Genomic DNA, 19,315 nt, shown 5'->3' on the forward strand with positions numbered 1-19,315 from the left:
CAGGAACTAAGGTGAACATCACCATACATAACTTCATCTATGTTCTTACAGAAGTTAGACGTGCTATTGAATATAATAACACCTCTTATAGAAAACTAGGAAGAATGTTGCAATGATTTCTAAATCCATACGTTTATCAATGCAAATTTACTAACATAAATCTTAGATGTCTTTGATTATTATTTTAAATTTCTGAAATCAAAGGAACAAACATTTCTGTACATGTATATTACAATAAGTCACACATTCTACAAAAATTACCATGATCAGTAATATTTGATCACTCTAAATTAATGTTCTACTTTCAAATTGTATATTTATGATACTAGCATCAAAATTTACATGTACAGAATTAACAAAGTTAAGTAATATCAGATAAGTAACTATATGTGATGTTGCTTCATATTATTAGTTTACAGTGATATAAGGAAAAATGAGTCAGAGGAAGGCATTTTTAAAACTATTTTTAAAACTATATTTTAAAACTATACACAGATATGCATACTTTAGATCACATGGATAAAATTGATACTTATATCTGATAAACAGATTGTAGACAAAGCAAATACCACAAGCCATATCTAACTTTATGAAAATGCATATGCTCACTTTAGACATTTTAGTAAAAAACTTAGATATTACCAACAAAGGAGAACTGGAAAGAAGAAAGAAGGTGCCTAGGAGAGGCTCTTTAAGAGTTAAGAGCCTGTAAGAAATAATAAAAGAAGACAACTCCATGAAATACTACATTAAGCTACTCAAAGTGATTTAATTTACAGTATTATCATTTTATAATTAACATTATAACTGTTATGAAAGGCAAGACAAATTAACAGCTTGTAAATTCACATTATTTTGAGTTTACTGATTTTATTTTCACAATACAAATACAGAAAAAAATATTCTGATAATAGTGTTAACTTAAAAAATGACTCTGATTTGCAAAACAAACATGAGAATAAAAAAATTATGTATTTGTAAATTTAACTTGAGTCATTCCCTACTAGGTAAGATATAATCTATACAATGTTATAATAAGTACCTTCCATGCTACTTACTTCAGCCCATTCAGTTGACCCCAGCAGCCCAAACTCCTCTGCATCCCAGCTGGCAAAAATGATAGTTCTCCTAGGTCTCCAACCTGAAATCATGTTAGTGTACTTGATTAGCTATGGCCACCTACAGCTATGGGAATATTAAGCAAGTCTCTTTCAATTACCAGTGACCAGAGAATTGTTAGTTACCTCCATTCACAAGTTTCCCAAAACTTCGCGCAATCTCTTGCAAAACTGCTGTCCCAGTGGTAGGGTCAATCCCTCCAAACACCCAGGAGTCACGATGACCTCCGAGAATGACATACCTGTCTGGACAAGTGTTCCAGAGAGCTTCAACTAGCACACATTACAGGCATTTGTCATTGTGTATTTAATTAAACTTTCTCCTGTATGAGTTTTCTCCACAGAAGACAACCAACAATGTAAAGAAAAATCTTTTAGAATGGTAACAACCTTCCCCTGAATTTCAGTGTCAAGTCAGCCAAAATAGTATGTTATTGACAGAATTTCATCTTTTCTTAATTTTTTAAAAAGAAAATGTTTTTAAAATTTTAATGACTCACCAGGTTCTGTAGACCCTCTGATAGTTCCAATTACATTGTAAATTCTTGTGATTTTGTTAATGTTATTAACATGCATTCTAATGTTCCTAAAAATTTGAAATGAATAAGTTAGTTCATACAGAGCACTGTATTTATTTTACTTAACATTTCATTGAAAAATCCCCAAAACTACAAAAACTGTTCAATGGGACACTGAATGCACATATTTCTGCCATCTCAAAAACTGGGCTATTTGAGACACTTACATTGCATTATTACAATTTTTTTCATATGGATTTATGCATGTACCTGAAAGCCAACTTTTAAAAACAATATTTAATATTTTCCTTCTAGTACTATTACTGATTTTTACTTCTAACTCAAAATATACTATCAAATGCCTTAACTTTTTTTTTAATTTTATACTCTCACTTCACAGGAGTGACAGTGTGTTGTGCAATAACTAGAAAGATAAATCTATTGTTTGAACATATATTTGTAAAAATCCCTGAACAGAAGTGTTTAAGCCGGGCGGTGGTAACGCATGCCTTTAATCCCAGCACTTGGGAGGCATAGGCAGGCGGATTTCTGAGTTCGAGGCCAGCCTGTCTCAAAAAACAAACAAACAAAAAGAAAGAAAGAAAAAAGAAAAAAAGAAGTGTTGTTTAAGTCAATAACAAACCACATATGTGATAGTGTACCTAAGATTACAAAGGAACTAAAAGCACCATTGACATTGAGGCTGCTATGATGTCATAGTATAATGAATTACTTATTACTGCAGTCATTAATAGTGTCCCAACCCCCCCAAAAAAAAATCCCTGGGTCTAAATGGTTTTAGAGTAGAATTCCATCAGACATTCAAAGAAGACCTAACACCAAAACTTCTCAAACTATTCGACAAAATAGAAACAGAAGGAACACTATCCAATACACTCTATGAAGCCACAGTTACACTGACACCTATACTACACAAATACCAAAGAAAGAAAGAGAACTTCGGACCAATTTCCACCATGAATATTGATGCAGAATAACCAATAAAATTCTTCCAAATGGAATCCAAGAACCAATCCAAACAATCATTCACCATGAACAAGTAGGCTTCATCCCAGGGATGCAAGGATGGATCAATATATAGAAATCCATCAATGTAATCCACTATGTAAACAAACTCAAAGAAAAAAACTACATGATCATCTCATTAGATGCTGAAAAACTCTGACAAAAATACAACACCACTTCATGTTAAAAGTATTGGAAGTATCAGAAATTCAAGATCCATGCCTAAATGTAATAAAAGCAATATACAGCAAACCAATAACCAACATCAAACTAAATGTAGAGAAACTTGAAGCAATCCCACTAAAATCAGGGATAACACTAGGCTGCCTACTCACTCTCTCCATCTATTCTATATGGTACTTGAATTTCTAGCTTGAGCAATTAGGCAACAAAAGGAGATCAAAGGGATACAAATTGGAAAGGAGGAAGTCAAGATATCATTATTTGTGAATGATATGATAGTATACGAAGTGACCCCCCCCCCCCAAAAAAAATCTATGAGAGAACTCCTACAGCTGGTAATCAACTTCACCAATGTGGCTGGATATAAAATTAACTCAAACAAATCAATAGCTTTTTTCTACTCAAGGGATAAATGGGCTGAAATAGAAGATAGGGAAATGAAACCTTTTACAGTAGTCACAAATAATATAGAATAAATTGGTGTGACACCAACCAAGCAAGTGAAAGATCTCTTTGTCAAGAACCTCAAGTCTCTGAATAAAGAAATTGAAGAAGATCTCAGAAGATGGGAAGATCTCCCATGCTGATGGATTGGCGGGATTAACAGAGTAAAAATGGCCATCCTACAAAAAGGAATCTACAGATTCAATGCAATACCCATAAAAATTCCAACTCAATTGTTCATAGAGTTAGAAATAGCAGTTCTCAAATTATTCTGGAATAACAAAATCTCAGGATAGCAAAAAACATTCTAAACAATAAAAGAACTTCTGGAAGAATTCTGGGGGAACAACAATATCAACCAACCAGAACCGCCCCCTGCCCCAACCAACGCTCCCAGGGACTAAATCAGCAACCAAAAAGTATCTATGGGGAGACCCATGGCTCCAACTGGATATGTAGCAGAGGAGATGTCTTATCCCACATCACTGGGAGGGGAGCCCCTTGGTCTTGTGGAGGCTTGATGACCCGGGTGAGGGGAATGCTAGAGCACTGAGGCAGGAGTGTGTGGCATCAAAGAGGCAGGAGGAGGGGATTGAGGATTTGTGGAGGAGAAACTGGGAAGGGGGATAACATTTGAAATGTAAATGAATAAAATAACCAATAAAAAATGAAAAAAGTTTCCTTTAACACAAAAAAGCCATATTAAACAGCAGTCTCATTCTCTTTGTTTAAAGCATCTCTGAATGGCATCAAGAAGCCACACTCAATCCATTTATGTGTACATAAGTACACTCTGATGTTCTACAGGTAACACATTTCTCAAAATATGTGCCCCAGTTAAAGTGGTATGTGGTTATATTTATAGTAATATTTGCCGCTCAATAACTTTCTTCATGATTGGGAAAGTGGTCTATAAATGTATTATTTAAAATTGGCCTTAGGACTACCTGAAGAATATGATAAATTCTATTGCTAAATAAGAATTTGAAGAGTTGTACTTAGTGGATAATTACATAGTGAAACTTCCATGGGCCAACCATTTTGATTTTGATTTAGGCTGGACTTTAACATTCATTCAGGGTATAACTAATTTTAAGGCCAGGATAAATTCAGGCAACCATAGTCAAATGTCCTCCATCCCAAAGGCCATATACACACTATCTCCCAGAATGACTTGTATAAATATTGAGTTGTTTGTTCCCCACAGGAACAGAAAAACAAGCTGTTGTTGATTGTAGATATAGAAAGAACTATAATTTGTTATCTGTGCTTAATTAATAGAAGGAAGGATTCGGTTGCCAAGCTTGCATAATTTGAACTGAAGATGCTCCTAAAAAAAATTTCTGAATGCATAATTAATCCTGATCATAAATAAATAATAATAATCAAATAAAAATTTCCTCTAGTTTTATATATATATATATATATATATATATATCCTTAAACATTCTTTGAACCAATTTTAACACCAACTCCTAGCTCTTTTATTAACTAATGAGTCTAATGAAATACAGAATAAATTCTTATTTCATACCTAACAGTTATCTCTTTAAATTATCCTTTACCAATTCTGGGAGTCCATCTGTATATACCATAGCTTCATCTTGAAGAAGCAGTACAGGCAGTTAAAATCCATATTTTATATACCTGTGTGTTTAGCTTTAATTTTGCTCTGCTGACTTTGTGTTCAATTGTATTTTCATTTTTCTTGGGAAAGATAAAATTATTCTTTATTAATGCAAGCAACATGAGGAACTGGTCTTATATATTATTATTTGATAATATCCCTAAATGGACAAAGAAATTATCAAGTCTATGAGGTCAAAGGGAAGAAAATTTTTAAGGATTTTGTTGTTGTTTCTATCCATTTTTAACTAAAAACATAACAATAAATGAGAACAGTGTTCGATAACCAAATTCTAGTCTCGGTATGTCATAAGCTTTTCTGTTTATTCATATATATATATATATATATATATATATATATATATATATATATATACATATATATATATAACAAGATTTTTTTAATTAGGTATTTTCCTCATTTGCATTTCCAATATTATCCCAAAAGTGCCCCATACCCTCCCCCCAACTCCCCTACCCACCAACTCCCACTTTTTGGCCCTGGCCTTCCCCTGTACTGAAGCATATAAAGTTTGCAAGTCCAATGGGCCTCTCTTTCCAGTGATGGCCGACTAGGCCATCTTTTGATACATATGCAGGTAGATGTGTGTGTGTGTGTATGTATACATATATATATGCATAATATACATATTATCATAATATAGTGTGTGTGTGTGTATGTGGTGTGTGTGTGTGTGTGTGTGTGTGTGTGCATGTGTGTAGAGATGGGGCAAGGAAAACAGAAGAGAGAAGAGGGGGTTAGATTCCCTAGAGCTGGAGTTACAGCCATCTGTGTGCCAACATGCGTACTGGGAACCGAAATCCAGCCCTCTATAAAACCTGTGATAGCACTTAATTGACAAGCAATCTCTCCAGACCCCTGAGGAAACAAAGAGAAGTTATGGATGTATTTTGTCCATATCTGTCTGTTTCTGCACTTAAATTTTTTCAAAGCCTCTATCTTGTATAACTATGTTACCTTTCCCTCCCTCTGTAGAATAGTAAACTTTATAATTTATAATTTATAACTGTTCTGATTGAATTATAATATTAAGTCTGTAAGTAATTCAAATTCTAAATTCCTACAAAACTAAGAAAACTGAACTGTCACCTTAAATTTTCTGAAACAAACCAATCTGAACAATAAAAACATATTCTGAGCATCAGAGTACACTCTGACTTACCAGCATTAACATTTCCATTTCTCAAATCTTTCAGGTAAATTGAACTTTGCACCATGGCCTGTGTTTCCACAACTACACTCTCTGTCTGCTTTTACTCAGACCAACAATCATATATGATCACTCTTCTACCACAGCCTCATGTTAAAACAATTCAAATTATAGCTGGACAGTGGTGGTGCATACCTTTAATCCTAGCACTTGGGAGGCAGATACAGGAAGATCTATGAGATCAAGGCTAACCTGGTCTACAAAACAATTTCAAGGACATTCAGGACTACGCAGAGTCTTTCAACACTGTCTTTAAAAGGAAACAAAGGAAAAGGAACATGAAAAAATAGTGATTACAATGATACACCCATTGAGAATTGTTGTATCACATGATTTCCTCATTTTAGCTTATTTATGCCATGTGGTAAAGAATAAACCATAAGTGATTTCTTTCCCTGTGCTCCTTTTACTGTCTCTCAATTTACCCATCATAAAAGTTATTAGGGAGACATCTGGCCACCTTCCCGGCCAGAGGACAGGGGTCCGCCCTGCCTGGGAGGCTAGGATTTTGACTCAGGAGCGGAGGGAGCCACCTTGGTTCCCAGACTTGGCAGAAAGCAGCCTGCACAGGTGAGAGCGTGGACTACAGAAGCTAACAGCTTCTGGGACAGGCAAGAGCCACAGAGATTCTGAGGCAGAGCCATTTTCAGGCTCCAGACATCTGGCCACCTTCCCGGCCAGAGGAAAGGGGTCCTCCTGGCCCCGGAGGTTTTTGCCTCAGGACCTGCAGGAGCCATCTTGGCTCTGGGACTCCGCAGAAAGTTGTCTGCACAGACGAGAGTGTGGACCACAGGCGAGAGCCACAGAGCTTCTGAGGCAGTGCTGTTTTCGGGCTCCAGACATCTGGCCACCTTCCCAGCCAGAGGTCAGGTGTCCACCCGGCCGGGGAGGCCCCAGCCTCAGGATCCGCGGGAGCCATTTTGGTACCGGGACTCCGCAGAAAAGTAGTCTGCACAGGTGAGAGTATGGACTACTGAAATTAACAGCTTCTGTGACAGGCCAAAGCAACACAGCTTCTGGGAAAGGTTCTGTCTTGGCCCTTCATCTTCAGCCAGGAGGAGGTCCAAACGCCAGATAACTGGGCACCTACCCTGTAAGAGGTGAGCTTGCCTGCAGAGACTGCTCTGACCACTGAAACTCAGAGGAGAGAAGTAGTCTCCCAGGTCTGCTGATAGAGGGTAACAGAATCACCAGAGGAACAATCTCTAAACAGAGACAACTATAACAACTAACTCCAGGGATTACCAGATGGCGAAAGGTAAACGTAAGAATCTTACTAACAGAAACCAAGACCACTCACCATCATCAGAATCCAGCACTGCCACTTCACACATTCCAGGGCACCCCAACACACCCAAAAAGCTAGACCCGGATTTAAAAGCATATCTCATGATGATGGTAGAGGACATCAAGAAGGACTTTAATAACTCACTTAAAGAAATACAGGAGAACACTGCTAAAGAGTTACAAGTCCTTAAAGAAAAACAGGAAAACACAACCAAACAGGTAGAAGTCCTTAAAGAAAAACAGGAAAACACATTCAAACAGGTGATGGAAATGAACAAAACCATACTAGACCTAAAAAGGGAAGTAGACACAATAAAGAAAACCCAAAGTAAGGCAATGCTGGAGATAGAAACCCTAGGAAAGAAATCTGGAAACATAGATTCGAGCATCAGCAACAGAATACAAGAGATGGAAGAGAGAATCTCAGGTGCAGAAGATTCCATAGAGAACATCGGCACAACAATCAAAGAAAATGGAAAATGCAAAAAGATCCTAACTCAAAACATCCAGGAAATCCAGGACACAATGAGAAGACCAAACCTACGCATAATAGGAGTGGATGAGAATGAAGATTTTCAACTCAAAGGACCAGCAAATATCTTCAACAAAATCATAGAAGAAAACTTCCCAAATCTAAAGAAAGAGATGCCCATGAACATACAAGAAGCCTACAGAACTCCAAATAGATTGGACCAGAAAAGAAATTCCTCCCGACACATAATAATCAGAACATCAAATGCACTAAATAAAGATAGAATACTAAAAGCAGTAAGGGAAAAAGGTCAAGTAACATATAAAGGCAAGCCTATCAGAATTACACCAGATTTTTCACCAGAGACTATGAAAGCCAGAAGAGCCTGGACAGATGTTATACAGACAATAAGAGATCACAAATTCCAGCCCAGGCTACTATGCCCTGCCAAACTCTCAATTACCATAGATGGAGAAACCAAAGTATTCCACGACAAAACCAAATTTATGCATTATCTTTCCACGAATCTAGCCCTTCAAAGGATAATAACAGAAAAAAAAAAACAATACAAGGACGGGAACCACACCCTAGAAAAAACAAGAAGGTAATCCCTCAACAAACCTAAAAGAAGACAGCCACAAGAACAGAATGCCAAATTGAACAACAAAAATAACAGGAAGCAACAATTACTTTTCCTTAATACCTCTTAATATCAATGGTCTCAACTCCCCAACAAAAAGACAGAGACTAACAAACTGGCTACACAAACAAGACCCAACATTTTACTGCTTACAGGAAACTCATCTCAGAGAAAAAGATAGACACTACCTCAGCAGAGTGAAAGGCTGGAAAACAATTTTCCAAGCAAATGGTATGAAGAAACAAACTGGAGTATCCATTCTAATATCTAATAAAATTGACTTCCAACCCAAAGTCATCAAAAAAGACAAGGATGGGCATTTCATACACAAAGGTAAAATCCTCGAAGAGGAACTATCAATTCTGAATATCTATGCTCCAAAAACAAGGGCAGTCACATTCATTAAAAAAAAACTTTAGTAAAGCTCAAAACACACATTGCACCTCACACAATAATAGTGGGAGACTTCAACACACCACTTTCACCAATGGACAGATCATGGAAACAGAAACTAAACAGGGACACAGTGAAACTAACAGAAGTTATGAAATAAATGGATCTGACAGATATCTACAGAACATTTTATCCTAAAACAAAAGGATATACCTTCTTCTCAGCACCTCACAGGACCTTCTCCAAAATTTACCACATAATTGGTCACAAAACAAGCCTCAACAGATACAAAAATATTGAAATTGTCCCATGCATTCTATCAGATCACCATGCACTAAGGCTGATCTTCAATAACAAAATAAATAATAGAAAGCCAACATTCACGTGGAAACTGAACAACACTTTTCTCAATGATACCTTGGTCAAGGAAGGAAAAAAGAAAGAAATTAAGGACTTTTTAGAGTCAATGAAAATCAAGCCACAACATACCCAAACTTATGGGACACAATGAAAGCATTTCTAAGAGGAAAACTCATAGCTCTGAGTGCCTCCAAAAAGAAACTAGAGAGAGCACACATTAACAGCTTGACAACACACCTAAAAGCTCTAGAACAAAAGGAAGCAAATTCACCCAAGAGGAGTACAGGGCAGGAAATAATCAAACTCAGGGGCAAAAATCAACCAAGTGGAAACAAGAAGAACTATTCAAAGAATCAATCAAACCAGGAGGTGGTTCTTTGAGAAAATCAACAAGATAGACAAACCCTTAGCCAGACTCACTAAAGGGCACAGGGAAAGCATTCTAATTAACAAAATCAGAAATGAAAAGGGAGACATAACAACAGACCCTGAAGAAATCCAAAACACCATCAAAAAGGCTATACTCAACAAAACTGGAGAACCTGGATGAAATGGAGAAGTTTCTAGACAGATACCAGGTACCAAAGTTGAATCAAGATCAGGTTAATGATCTAAACAGCCCTATATCCCCCCAAAAAATAGAAGCAGTCATTAATAGTCTCCCAGGCAAAAAAGGCCCAGGACCAAATGTGTTTAGTGCAGAGTTCTATCAGACCTTTAAAGAAGATCTAATCCCAGTTCTTCACAAACTATTCCACAAAATAGAAACAGAAGGTACTCTACCCAACTCATTCTATGAAGCCAAAATTACTCTACTACCTAAGCCACAAAAAGACTCAACAAAGATAGAGAACTTCAGCCCGATTTCCCTTATGAATATTGATGCAAACATCCTCAATAAAGTTCTTGCTAACCGAATCCAAGAATACATCAAAACAATCATCCATCCTGACCAAGTAGGTTTCATCCCAGGGTTGCAGGGATGGTTCAATATACGGAAATCAATCAACGTAATCCAGTATATAAACAAACTCAAAGACAAAAACCACATGATCATCTCCTTAGATGCTGAGAAAGCATTTGAAAAAATCCAACACCCATTCATGATAAAAGTCTTGGAAAGATCAGGAATTCAAGGCCCATACCTAAACATGATAAAAAGAAATCTACAGCAAACCAGTAGTCAACATCATAGTAAATGGTGAGAAGCTGGAAGCAATCCCACTAAAATCGGGGACTAGACAAGGCTGTCCACTCTCCCCTACCTATTCAACATTGTATTTGAAGTCGTAGCCAGAGCAATTAGACAACAAAAGGAGATCAAGGGGATACAAATTGGAAAGGAAGAAGTCAAAATATCACTTTTTGCAGATGATATGATAGTATATATAAGTGACCCTAAAAATTCTACCAGAGAACTCCTAATCCTGATAAACAGCTTTGGTGAAGTAGCTGGATATAAAATAAACTCAAACAAGTCAATGGCCTTTCTCTACACAAAGAATAAACAGGCTGAGAATGAAAGTAGGGAAACAACACCCTTCTCAATAGTCACAAATAATATAAAATACCTAGGTGTGACTCTAACTAAGGAAGTGAAAGATCTGTATGATAAGAACTTCATGTCTCTGAAGAAAAAAATTAAAGAAGATCTCAGAAGATGGAAAGATCTCCCATGCTCATAGATTGGCAGGATCAATATAGTAAAAATGCCTATCTTGCCAAAAGCAATTTACAGATTCAATGCAATCCCCATCAAAATTCCAACTCAATTCTTCAACGAATTAGAAAGGGCATTCGGCAGATTCATCTGGAATAACAAAAAACCTAGGATAGCAAAAACTCTTCTCAAGGATAAAAGAACCTCTGGTGGAATCACCATGCCCGACCTAAAGCTGTACTACAGAGCAACTGTGATAAAAACTGCATGGTACTGGTATAGTGACACACAAGTAGTCCAAGGGAACAGAATTGAAGACCCAGAGATGAACCCACACACCTATGGTCACTTGATCTTTGACAAGGGAGCTAAAACCATCCAGTGGAAAAAAGACAGCATTTTCAACAAATGGTGCTGGCACAACTGGCTGTTATCATGTAGAAGATTGCGAATTGATCCATTTCTATGTCCTTGTACTAAGGTCAAATCTAAGTGGATTAAGGAACTCCACATAAACCCAGAGACACTGAAACTTATAGAGGAGAAAGTAGGGAAAAGCCTCAAGATATGGGTACAGGGGAAAAATTCCTGAATAGAACAGCAATGGCTTGTGCTGTAAGATGGAGAATCGATAAATGGGATCTCATAAAATTGCAGAGCTTTTCAACGCAAAAGACACCATCAATAAGACAAAAAGACCACAAACAGATCGGGAAAGGATCTTTACCTATCCCAAATTGGATAGGGGACTAATATCCAATATATATAAAGAACTCAAGAAGGTAGACTCCATAAAATCAAATAACCCCATTAAAAAATGGGGCTCAGAACTGAACAAAGAATTCTCACCTGAGGAATACTGAATGGCAGAGAAGCACATGAAAAAATGTTCAACATCCTTAATCATCAGGGAAATGCAAATGAAAACAACCCTGAGATTCCACCTCACACCAGTCAGAATGGCTAAGATCAAAAATTCAGGTGACAGCAGATGCTGGCAAGGATGTGGAGAAAGAGGAACACTCTTCCATTGTTGGTGGGATTGCAAGCTTGTACAACCACTCTGGAAATCAGTCTGGCAGTTCCTCAGAAAATTGGACGTAATACTACCGGAGGATCCAGCAATACCTATCCTTGGCACATATCCAGAAGATGTCCCAACCGGTAAGAAGGACACATGCTCCACTATGTTCATAGCAGCCTTATTTATAATAGCCAGAAGCTGGAAAGAACCCAGATGCCCCTCAACAGAGGAATGGATACAAAAAAAAGTGGTACATTTACACAATGGAGTACTACTCAGCTATTAAAAAGAATGAATTTATGAAATTTCTAGCCAAATGGATGGACCTGGAGGGCATCATCCTGAGTGAGGTAACCCAATCACAAAGAAACTCACACAACATGTACTCACTGATAAGTGGATACTAGTCCAGAAACTGAGGATACCCAAGATATAAGATACAATTTGCTAAACGCATGAAACTCAAGAAGAACAAAGACCAAAGTGTGGACACTTTGCCCCTTCTTAGAATTGGGAACAAAACACCCATAGAAGGAGTTACAGAGACAAAATTTGGAGCTGTGATGAAAGGATGGACCATCTTGTGATTGCCATATCCAGGGATCCATCCCATAATCAGCTTCCAAACGCTGACACCATTGCATACAGTAGCAAGATTTTGCTGAAAGGACCCAGATATAGCTGTCTCTTGTGAGATTATGCCTGGGCCTAGCAAACACAGAAGTGGATGCTCACAGTCAGCTATTGGATGGATCACAGGGACCCCAATGGAGGAGCTAGAGAAATTACCCAAGGAGCTAAAGGGAACTGCAACTCTATAAGTGGAACAAAGATATGAACTAACCAGTACCCCCAGAGCTGGTGTCTCTAGCTGCATATGTATCAGAAGATGACCTAGTCAGCCATCATTGGGAAGAGAGGCCCATTGGTCTTGCAAACTTTATATGTCCCAGTACAGAGGAACGCCAGGGCCAAAAAGGGGGAGTGGGTGGGTAGAGTAGTGGGGGGGGGTGGATATAGGGGACTTTTGGGATAGCATTGGAAAATGTAAATGAGGAAAATACCTAATTAAAAAAGTTATTAGGAAAATTTATTTAAACATTAACTTAAAAATGGAAGTTAAAAAAACTGCTCCAAATGTTATCAGACTAAACTCAAACAGCAATATTTCATCTTGTATTATGATATCATCTCTGAAGAATTCAGTAGTTTGTTCTGTAAGTCTTTCTGTGTTGGTAAAAAATGATCTGTTACTCACTAGTGACAAGGAAAAAAAAGAAAGGCACACTTTATCTCGCAGAACATTATCTTGACATTTTTCTGTTAAAATAAATCTTTTCAGGGCTATTAAAGAATCACAAAATTACCTGGAATATTCACTTCCTGTAAAGCCAGGCCCAATATTGTAACTGACATTTAGACTTCCCTTCCAGCTTTTGTCTGGTGGAGCAGCTCCTCCCAAGTTGCTGTCAAAAGTACATGAAACAACAAAAATACTGATTTTGAAGAAATAATTAGAATGGTAGTGATAACATGTATGTGGAAAGTCGTTATAAAAAGGTTCCTCTTGGAGCTTTCATTCTGGAAAGATTCATAGCCTAGACAAATAAGTAACATGTGACATGTTAGTTACAAAGCTGAAGAGAGAAAAAAAATCCAAAGGGCAGAAAAATAGCAATAGCCTTGTCATACTTGTTATACTTAGAGAAACAGAGAGTTGAAGACAACCAAAAGAGGGAACATTAATGATTGTGATAAAAAGCACTGACTTTTTAAAGAAACTGCTGACTACATAGGAAGCACCTATTAAGAAACAATAAAGTTATTGAGGTAGAGTCATTTAGGAAATGGAAGTTGAGAAATAGGCAATGAAATACAGATAACACTACCAGCAAATATTAAGTCAACACTCGCTGCAGTGCACACACTTAACTCTCCTGTGATTCAGGACAGACAGAGCACAGTTCTCATTTTTCAGGTAAGGAAATGAAATCAGACCATGAGAAAGTAACTTGTATAAAATCACACATCTGGTGGCCAGCATGATTGTGTATTTAAACCATAGAAAAGTAGCTAGCTAATGAACACCTAAGGACATTAAAGTATTTAATTGTTTTCAAACAATTGGTGATTTTAAGCTTTGGATAGAGTTTCATATTTGAGAATTGCATCTGAGCAGAGAATTTTTAATTATTTTTCTTATTACTTATATTGTTATCATGAAAATGGTGTTCCTACTTCAATATTTATTTTGATAGATAGTTACTCTTAATGTTACTGAGTTATAGAGTAGACATAAACATCTTAGAGCAAGGTCAACATTAATACCCAGCTAAAAGACTATACCGTAATAGTCTCTCTGCATCATTATATCCAATAGGATGTACAGGTATGTTTGGAATCCCCACTGCTTCTTCAACAGGAAGTCTGAAGGTGTATTCTGCAAGAATTAAAATATAAGTTAAAACTATTAGACGATATGAGTGAGGGCAAGAGTATGCAAGAAATCCTTATATTATTATTGCAGATTTCTTCTATGTTTACAATTAAAGTAAAATTAAAGTTTACCAAAAAGTCAAATTGTATATAAACCGCTCTGTTTGAGTCAGCAGTAAAAAAACAAGACATTTACATTTTAAGGTAAATAAAATCATGGAGATTGTAGACCTTTAAACTAAACACTTTAAATAATTATCTTAAACTTTCTAAGATTATTTTATTTGCTCAAAAGACATTGTGAATTACTATTATAGAAACTCCAGTAAATTGTAGGCTTGGAAAATGTTTCCAAATATTCTAAAGCCACATATAACAAGAGAAATAATATAAGATTTTGAGAAATAATTACATTTATCCAAATAATAAGACAATATTTTCTACAGAGAAAGATAGTGAGGTGCTGTCAGCCTGACCACTTTAGGCCTAGCTATCAAGCAAGGTAGACTAAAAAGGACGCCTTCATTCTCATATCTGAAACAACTTATAAGTGACAAGAATTTGATCAATAAATTTTAATTGAAGACACAGACATAAATCGATACACATATGAAATCCTGATGTTTTAAATAGAATCCAGAGATAGAACTGTAAAAAAAAGAAAGCATCTTCAAGAAATGGTGCTCTTCAAACTGAATGACTGCATACAGAAGAATATGAATAGATACATACCTATCACACTACATAAAACTTAAGTCTTAAGTTAAGACTTAAACACTTAAGGAAATATTCAATATACTTAGCCATCAAGGAAATGCAAATCAAAACTATTCCATCTTAAACCTGTCAGAATTGCTAAATCAGTAAAACAAATGCTATTGAGCTTGTGCAGCAATGAGGACACTCCTCCATTACCAAGTACAAGCTTGTACAGCCATTATGGAAATTGACATGGCAATTCCTCACAAAGTTGAGACTTAATCTGACTTAAGACCCAGCTATACCATTCTTGGGCTTATAGCCAAATCATGTTCCATCCTAACACAAAGAGACTTGCTCCAATCATATTCATTGCAGATTTATTCATAATAGGTAGAAACTGGAAACAACATATAAGTTCCTCAGTAGAGTAATGCGGTACATTTACACAATGAAGTATATTATTCAGCTGTTTCAAAATAATGACATGAAATTTTCAAGTAAATTGATAGAATGAGGAAAAAAAATCGTGAGTGAGGTAATCCAGACACAGAAAGATATAGAATGTATTCACTTATAAGTAGCTATTAGCCATTAAGTATATAATAACCAAGCTATAATTCATAGACCCAGAGAGATAAGGTGAAAAGCAAGAATCTAGACAGGACACATGGATCTCTCTGAAAGGCATGATCAGATATTGGGGAGAGATGGAGTAGAGGGAAAGAATGCAGGCAGAGATGATAACAATTCACCAGCTTTTGGTAGGTAGGGTAAAAACCTAGTTCTGGGGAAAATGCCTAGAATCTATGAGGTGGTCCTAATGGAGAGTCCTAGTAATGTTATGTGTAAACTGGCTGTCATAAGGAGAGACTTCTAGATGCAGGACTGGGTTAAATTCAATTATTTTGTAAGCCAAGGGACTCCCATAGCAATTCCCAAACAATCTAGGCTGTTGCTAAGACAAAGGATTGATTTATGCAAGTTGAGAGTGGATCCTATTTCCAAGGACAATGAACTCATTGAACATGGAAAACTCAAGCTGGTATGTATATGGATCCTTTACCTGTACTTTGGTGGGAGAAAGTACTCTGCAGGCTACTGAAAGAGCAACATAGACACCAACGTAATCACAAAACCTTTGATCTACAATGTTGTTCTGACTGTAAATATGCTAAGGCAATTAATTGTGGCAAAGAAGTCATGGGAGTAGACAACCAATGTATGATTTCACTTAAGTCCCATTCCACAAGAGGGAACCCATTTCCCAAACTACTAGGGTGATCAAGAATCAGAGACTAGATAACCAAGAAACAAAAGATAAAACCAAACACTACAGAAAGAAGGAGGAGGAGGAGGAGGAGGAGGAGAAGAGGAAGACTTCTAACGAAATTCTTCTATATTCATAGATCAGTGCCTTATCAAGTCATTATCAGAGAAACTTACTCTGAGAGCATATGGGAACAAATACAGAGACCCACAGCCAGACATGTGGAGGAAGTCTAAATGGGAGTTCTCCATCAAATCCCTCCCCTCAGACTCAGAGAATCCCATGGAAATTGTATGAACTTGAGAGGTTGGAGGACAGCAGAAAAAGGCCCTCAGAATCAACTAAGCAGGTGCATATGAGCTCACAGAGTTAAGCCACAAGCACGGGGTCTACATGGCTCTGTCACCAGAACCTCTGAATATATATTATGACTATTAATTTAGGATTTTTATGGGACTCCTGACTGTGAGAATAAGTGGATCTCTGACTATTGTATCTGCTTTTTTGGGACTCTTCTTGTTGGGTTGCTGTGTCCAACTTAGATATGATGATTTTTGTTGCATCTTTTTATACTTTATTTTGTCATATTTGATCTCTTAGAAACCTATCCTTTTCTAATAAGAGACAAAAAGGTAGTGTATCCAGAGAGGAGAAGAGGTGAGGAGGAACTGGGAGGAATAGATGTTGGGAAACTATTATTAAATTATTATTGTTTGAGAAAGGAATCTAGTTTTAATAAAAAAAATAAAGAACAACAATGTATTTATAAATATATTGTAGGTCAAAACTGAAACAAGAATATAAATGTTATAGTATGTATAACAGAATAAAAAATGAAAAAAAATGTCAAAATCTGTAGGATAGGGCTAAAGCATTGACTGGAAAACAGCTCTAGGATTATAACATCAATTTTAGAAAAGAAGGATTTTAAAGAAATGGACTCAGAGTCTACCTGATGATAATAGTGGAAGACAAATAAAAGCAGGAAAAAAGCAGGTGAAATGACATAAATGTCAGAGCAGAAATCCAAGAAACACAAAATAACTATACAACTAGAGATAAAAAACACACCTCTATCCATAAATATGCCGACTTTTAAGAAATAGAAAAAAATTATTGAATGATGTAAACTACCAACACCAATTGGAAAAGAAACTGAAAACAAATAGCCAGTTTGTTTTAAAACTCCTAAAAAAAAAAAAAAAAAAAAAAAGCTGGGTGGTGGTGGCGCATGCCTTTAATCCCAGCACTTGGGAGGCTACATAGAGAAACCCTGTCTTGAAAAACCAAAAAGAAAGAAAAGAAAGAAAACCAAAAAATAAAAGAAAAAAAAACAAAACAAAAATAAGAAAACAAAACAAAAACAAAAACTTCAGGCCCAGATTGGAGAGAAATACTTACAAATAAAATATTTTATTTAGATCTTTCTGGTTTCCATCTGCACTCAGAGCTGAACCTGTAACACAGCTCTCCACACCCGAAGCCCACCGGGAGAGAGCTGGTCTCCTAAGACTCATGAGACACTTGAGAACAGAGGTGAGACTACCACTTCTGATCAAATTCCTTGTGAAGAGAACCCACCAAGAGTCACAAGGACATAGGAGCCAAGAAACACCCGGGGACAAGAACCTTCCAGTTACTGTCTGCACCCCAAAGCTGACCCTGTGCCAAATTCTCCATACCCAAATTCTTCCCAGAGAGAACTGGATTCCCAGGATTGCTGACACACAGGCTTACAGAAGAGACAAATGACAGTCAGAAACAGCAAGATCACCTAACACCAGATATAACCAGATAGCAAGTGGAAAAGGCAAGAATATAAGTAACACAAACCTAGGATACTTGGTATCATCAGAACCCAATTCTTTCACCACAGCAAGCCCTGGATACCACAACACACCTGGAAAAGCAAGACTCTGATTTAAAATCATATCTGATGATGATGATAGAGGACTTTAAGAAGGACATAAATAACAACCTTAAAGAAATACAGAACAGCTAAAGGAATAAACACAAAAACATCCATGGTCTAAAAATGGAAATAAAAACAATAAAGAAATCACAAAGGGAGACAACCCTGGAGATAGAAACTTAGGGAAGAGATCAGGAGTCACAGATGCAAGCATCACCAACAGAATACAAGAAATAGAAGAGAGAATCTCAGGGGCAGAAGATACCATAGAAAACATTGACCCAGCAGTTAAAGAAAATGCAAAATACTCCAAGCTCCTAACCTAAAACATCCAGGAAATCCAGGACACAATGAGAAGATCAAAGTCAAGGATAAAAGGTATAGAAGAGAGCAAAGATTCCGAACTTCAAGGGCCAGTTAATATCTTCAACAAAATTATAGAAGAAAACTTTGCTAACCTAAAGAAAGAGATTGCCATAAACACACAAGAAGCCCCCAGAACTCCAAATAGATTGGAACAGAAAAGAAATTCTCCCATCACAACACCAAATGCACAAAGCAAAGAAGGAGTATTAAAAGCAGTAAGAGAAAAAGGTCAAATAACATATAAAGGCAGACCTATAAGAATTACACAAGACTCCTCAGCAGAGACTATAAGAGCTAGAAGATCCTAGGCACATGTCATTCCAATCCTAAGAGAACATTAATGTCAGCCCAGTCTACTATACCCAGCAAAACACTCTAATACTATAGATGGAGAAACTTAGCTATTTCATGACAAAACCAAATTTACGAAATATCTTTCCTCAAATCCAGCCCTACAAAGAATAGTAGATGGAAAACTCCAACACAAGGAGAGAAATGACACCATAGGAAAAGCAAGAAAGTAATCTTCTTTTAACAAACCCAAAAGAAGACAGCCAAACAAACAATTTTATAACTAACAACAAAAATTAAAGGAAGTAACAATCATTTTTTCCTTAATATCTCTTAACATCAATGGACTCAATTCCCC

The 19,315-nt window shown here is 36.7% G+C and overlaps 1 protein-coding gene across 3 annotated transcripts in view; it reads right to left on the reverse strand.

Annotated features, from left to right (window-relative positions):
• Positions 1-19,315, reverse strand: part of Naalad2 (N-acetylated alpha-linked acidic dipeptidase 2) — a 75,588-nt gene that overhangs the window by 27,841 nt on the left and 28,432 nt on the right. For all 3 annotated transcript variants that reach the window (NM_001357399.1, NM_001357400.1, NM_028279.4), the window contains 5 exons: positions 14,330-14,423; positions 13,351-13,449; positions 1,619-1,704; positions 1,245-1,364; positions 1,059-1,141 (listed from right to left, as the gene is read on the reverse strand). In NM_001357399.1, the coding sequence (NP_001344328.1) occupies positions 1,059-1,141; positions 1,245-1,364; positions 1,619-1,704; positions 13,351-13,449; positions 14,330-14,423 (482 nt within the window). The remainder of the gene's footprint in view (positions 1-1,058; positions 1,142-1,244; positions 1,365-1,618; positions 1,705-13,350; positions 13,450-14,329; positions 14,424-19,315) is intronic.

The sequence above is a fragment of the Mus musculus genome, chromosome 9 (genome assembly GCF_000001635.26).
Source record: "Mus musculus strain C57BL/6J chromosome 9, GRCm38.p6 C57BL/6J".
Lineage (NCBI taxonomy): Eukaryota > Metazoa > Chordata > Mammalia > Rodentia > Muridae > Mus > Mus musculus.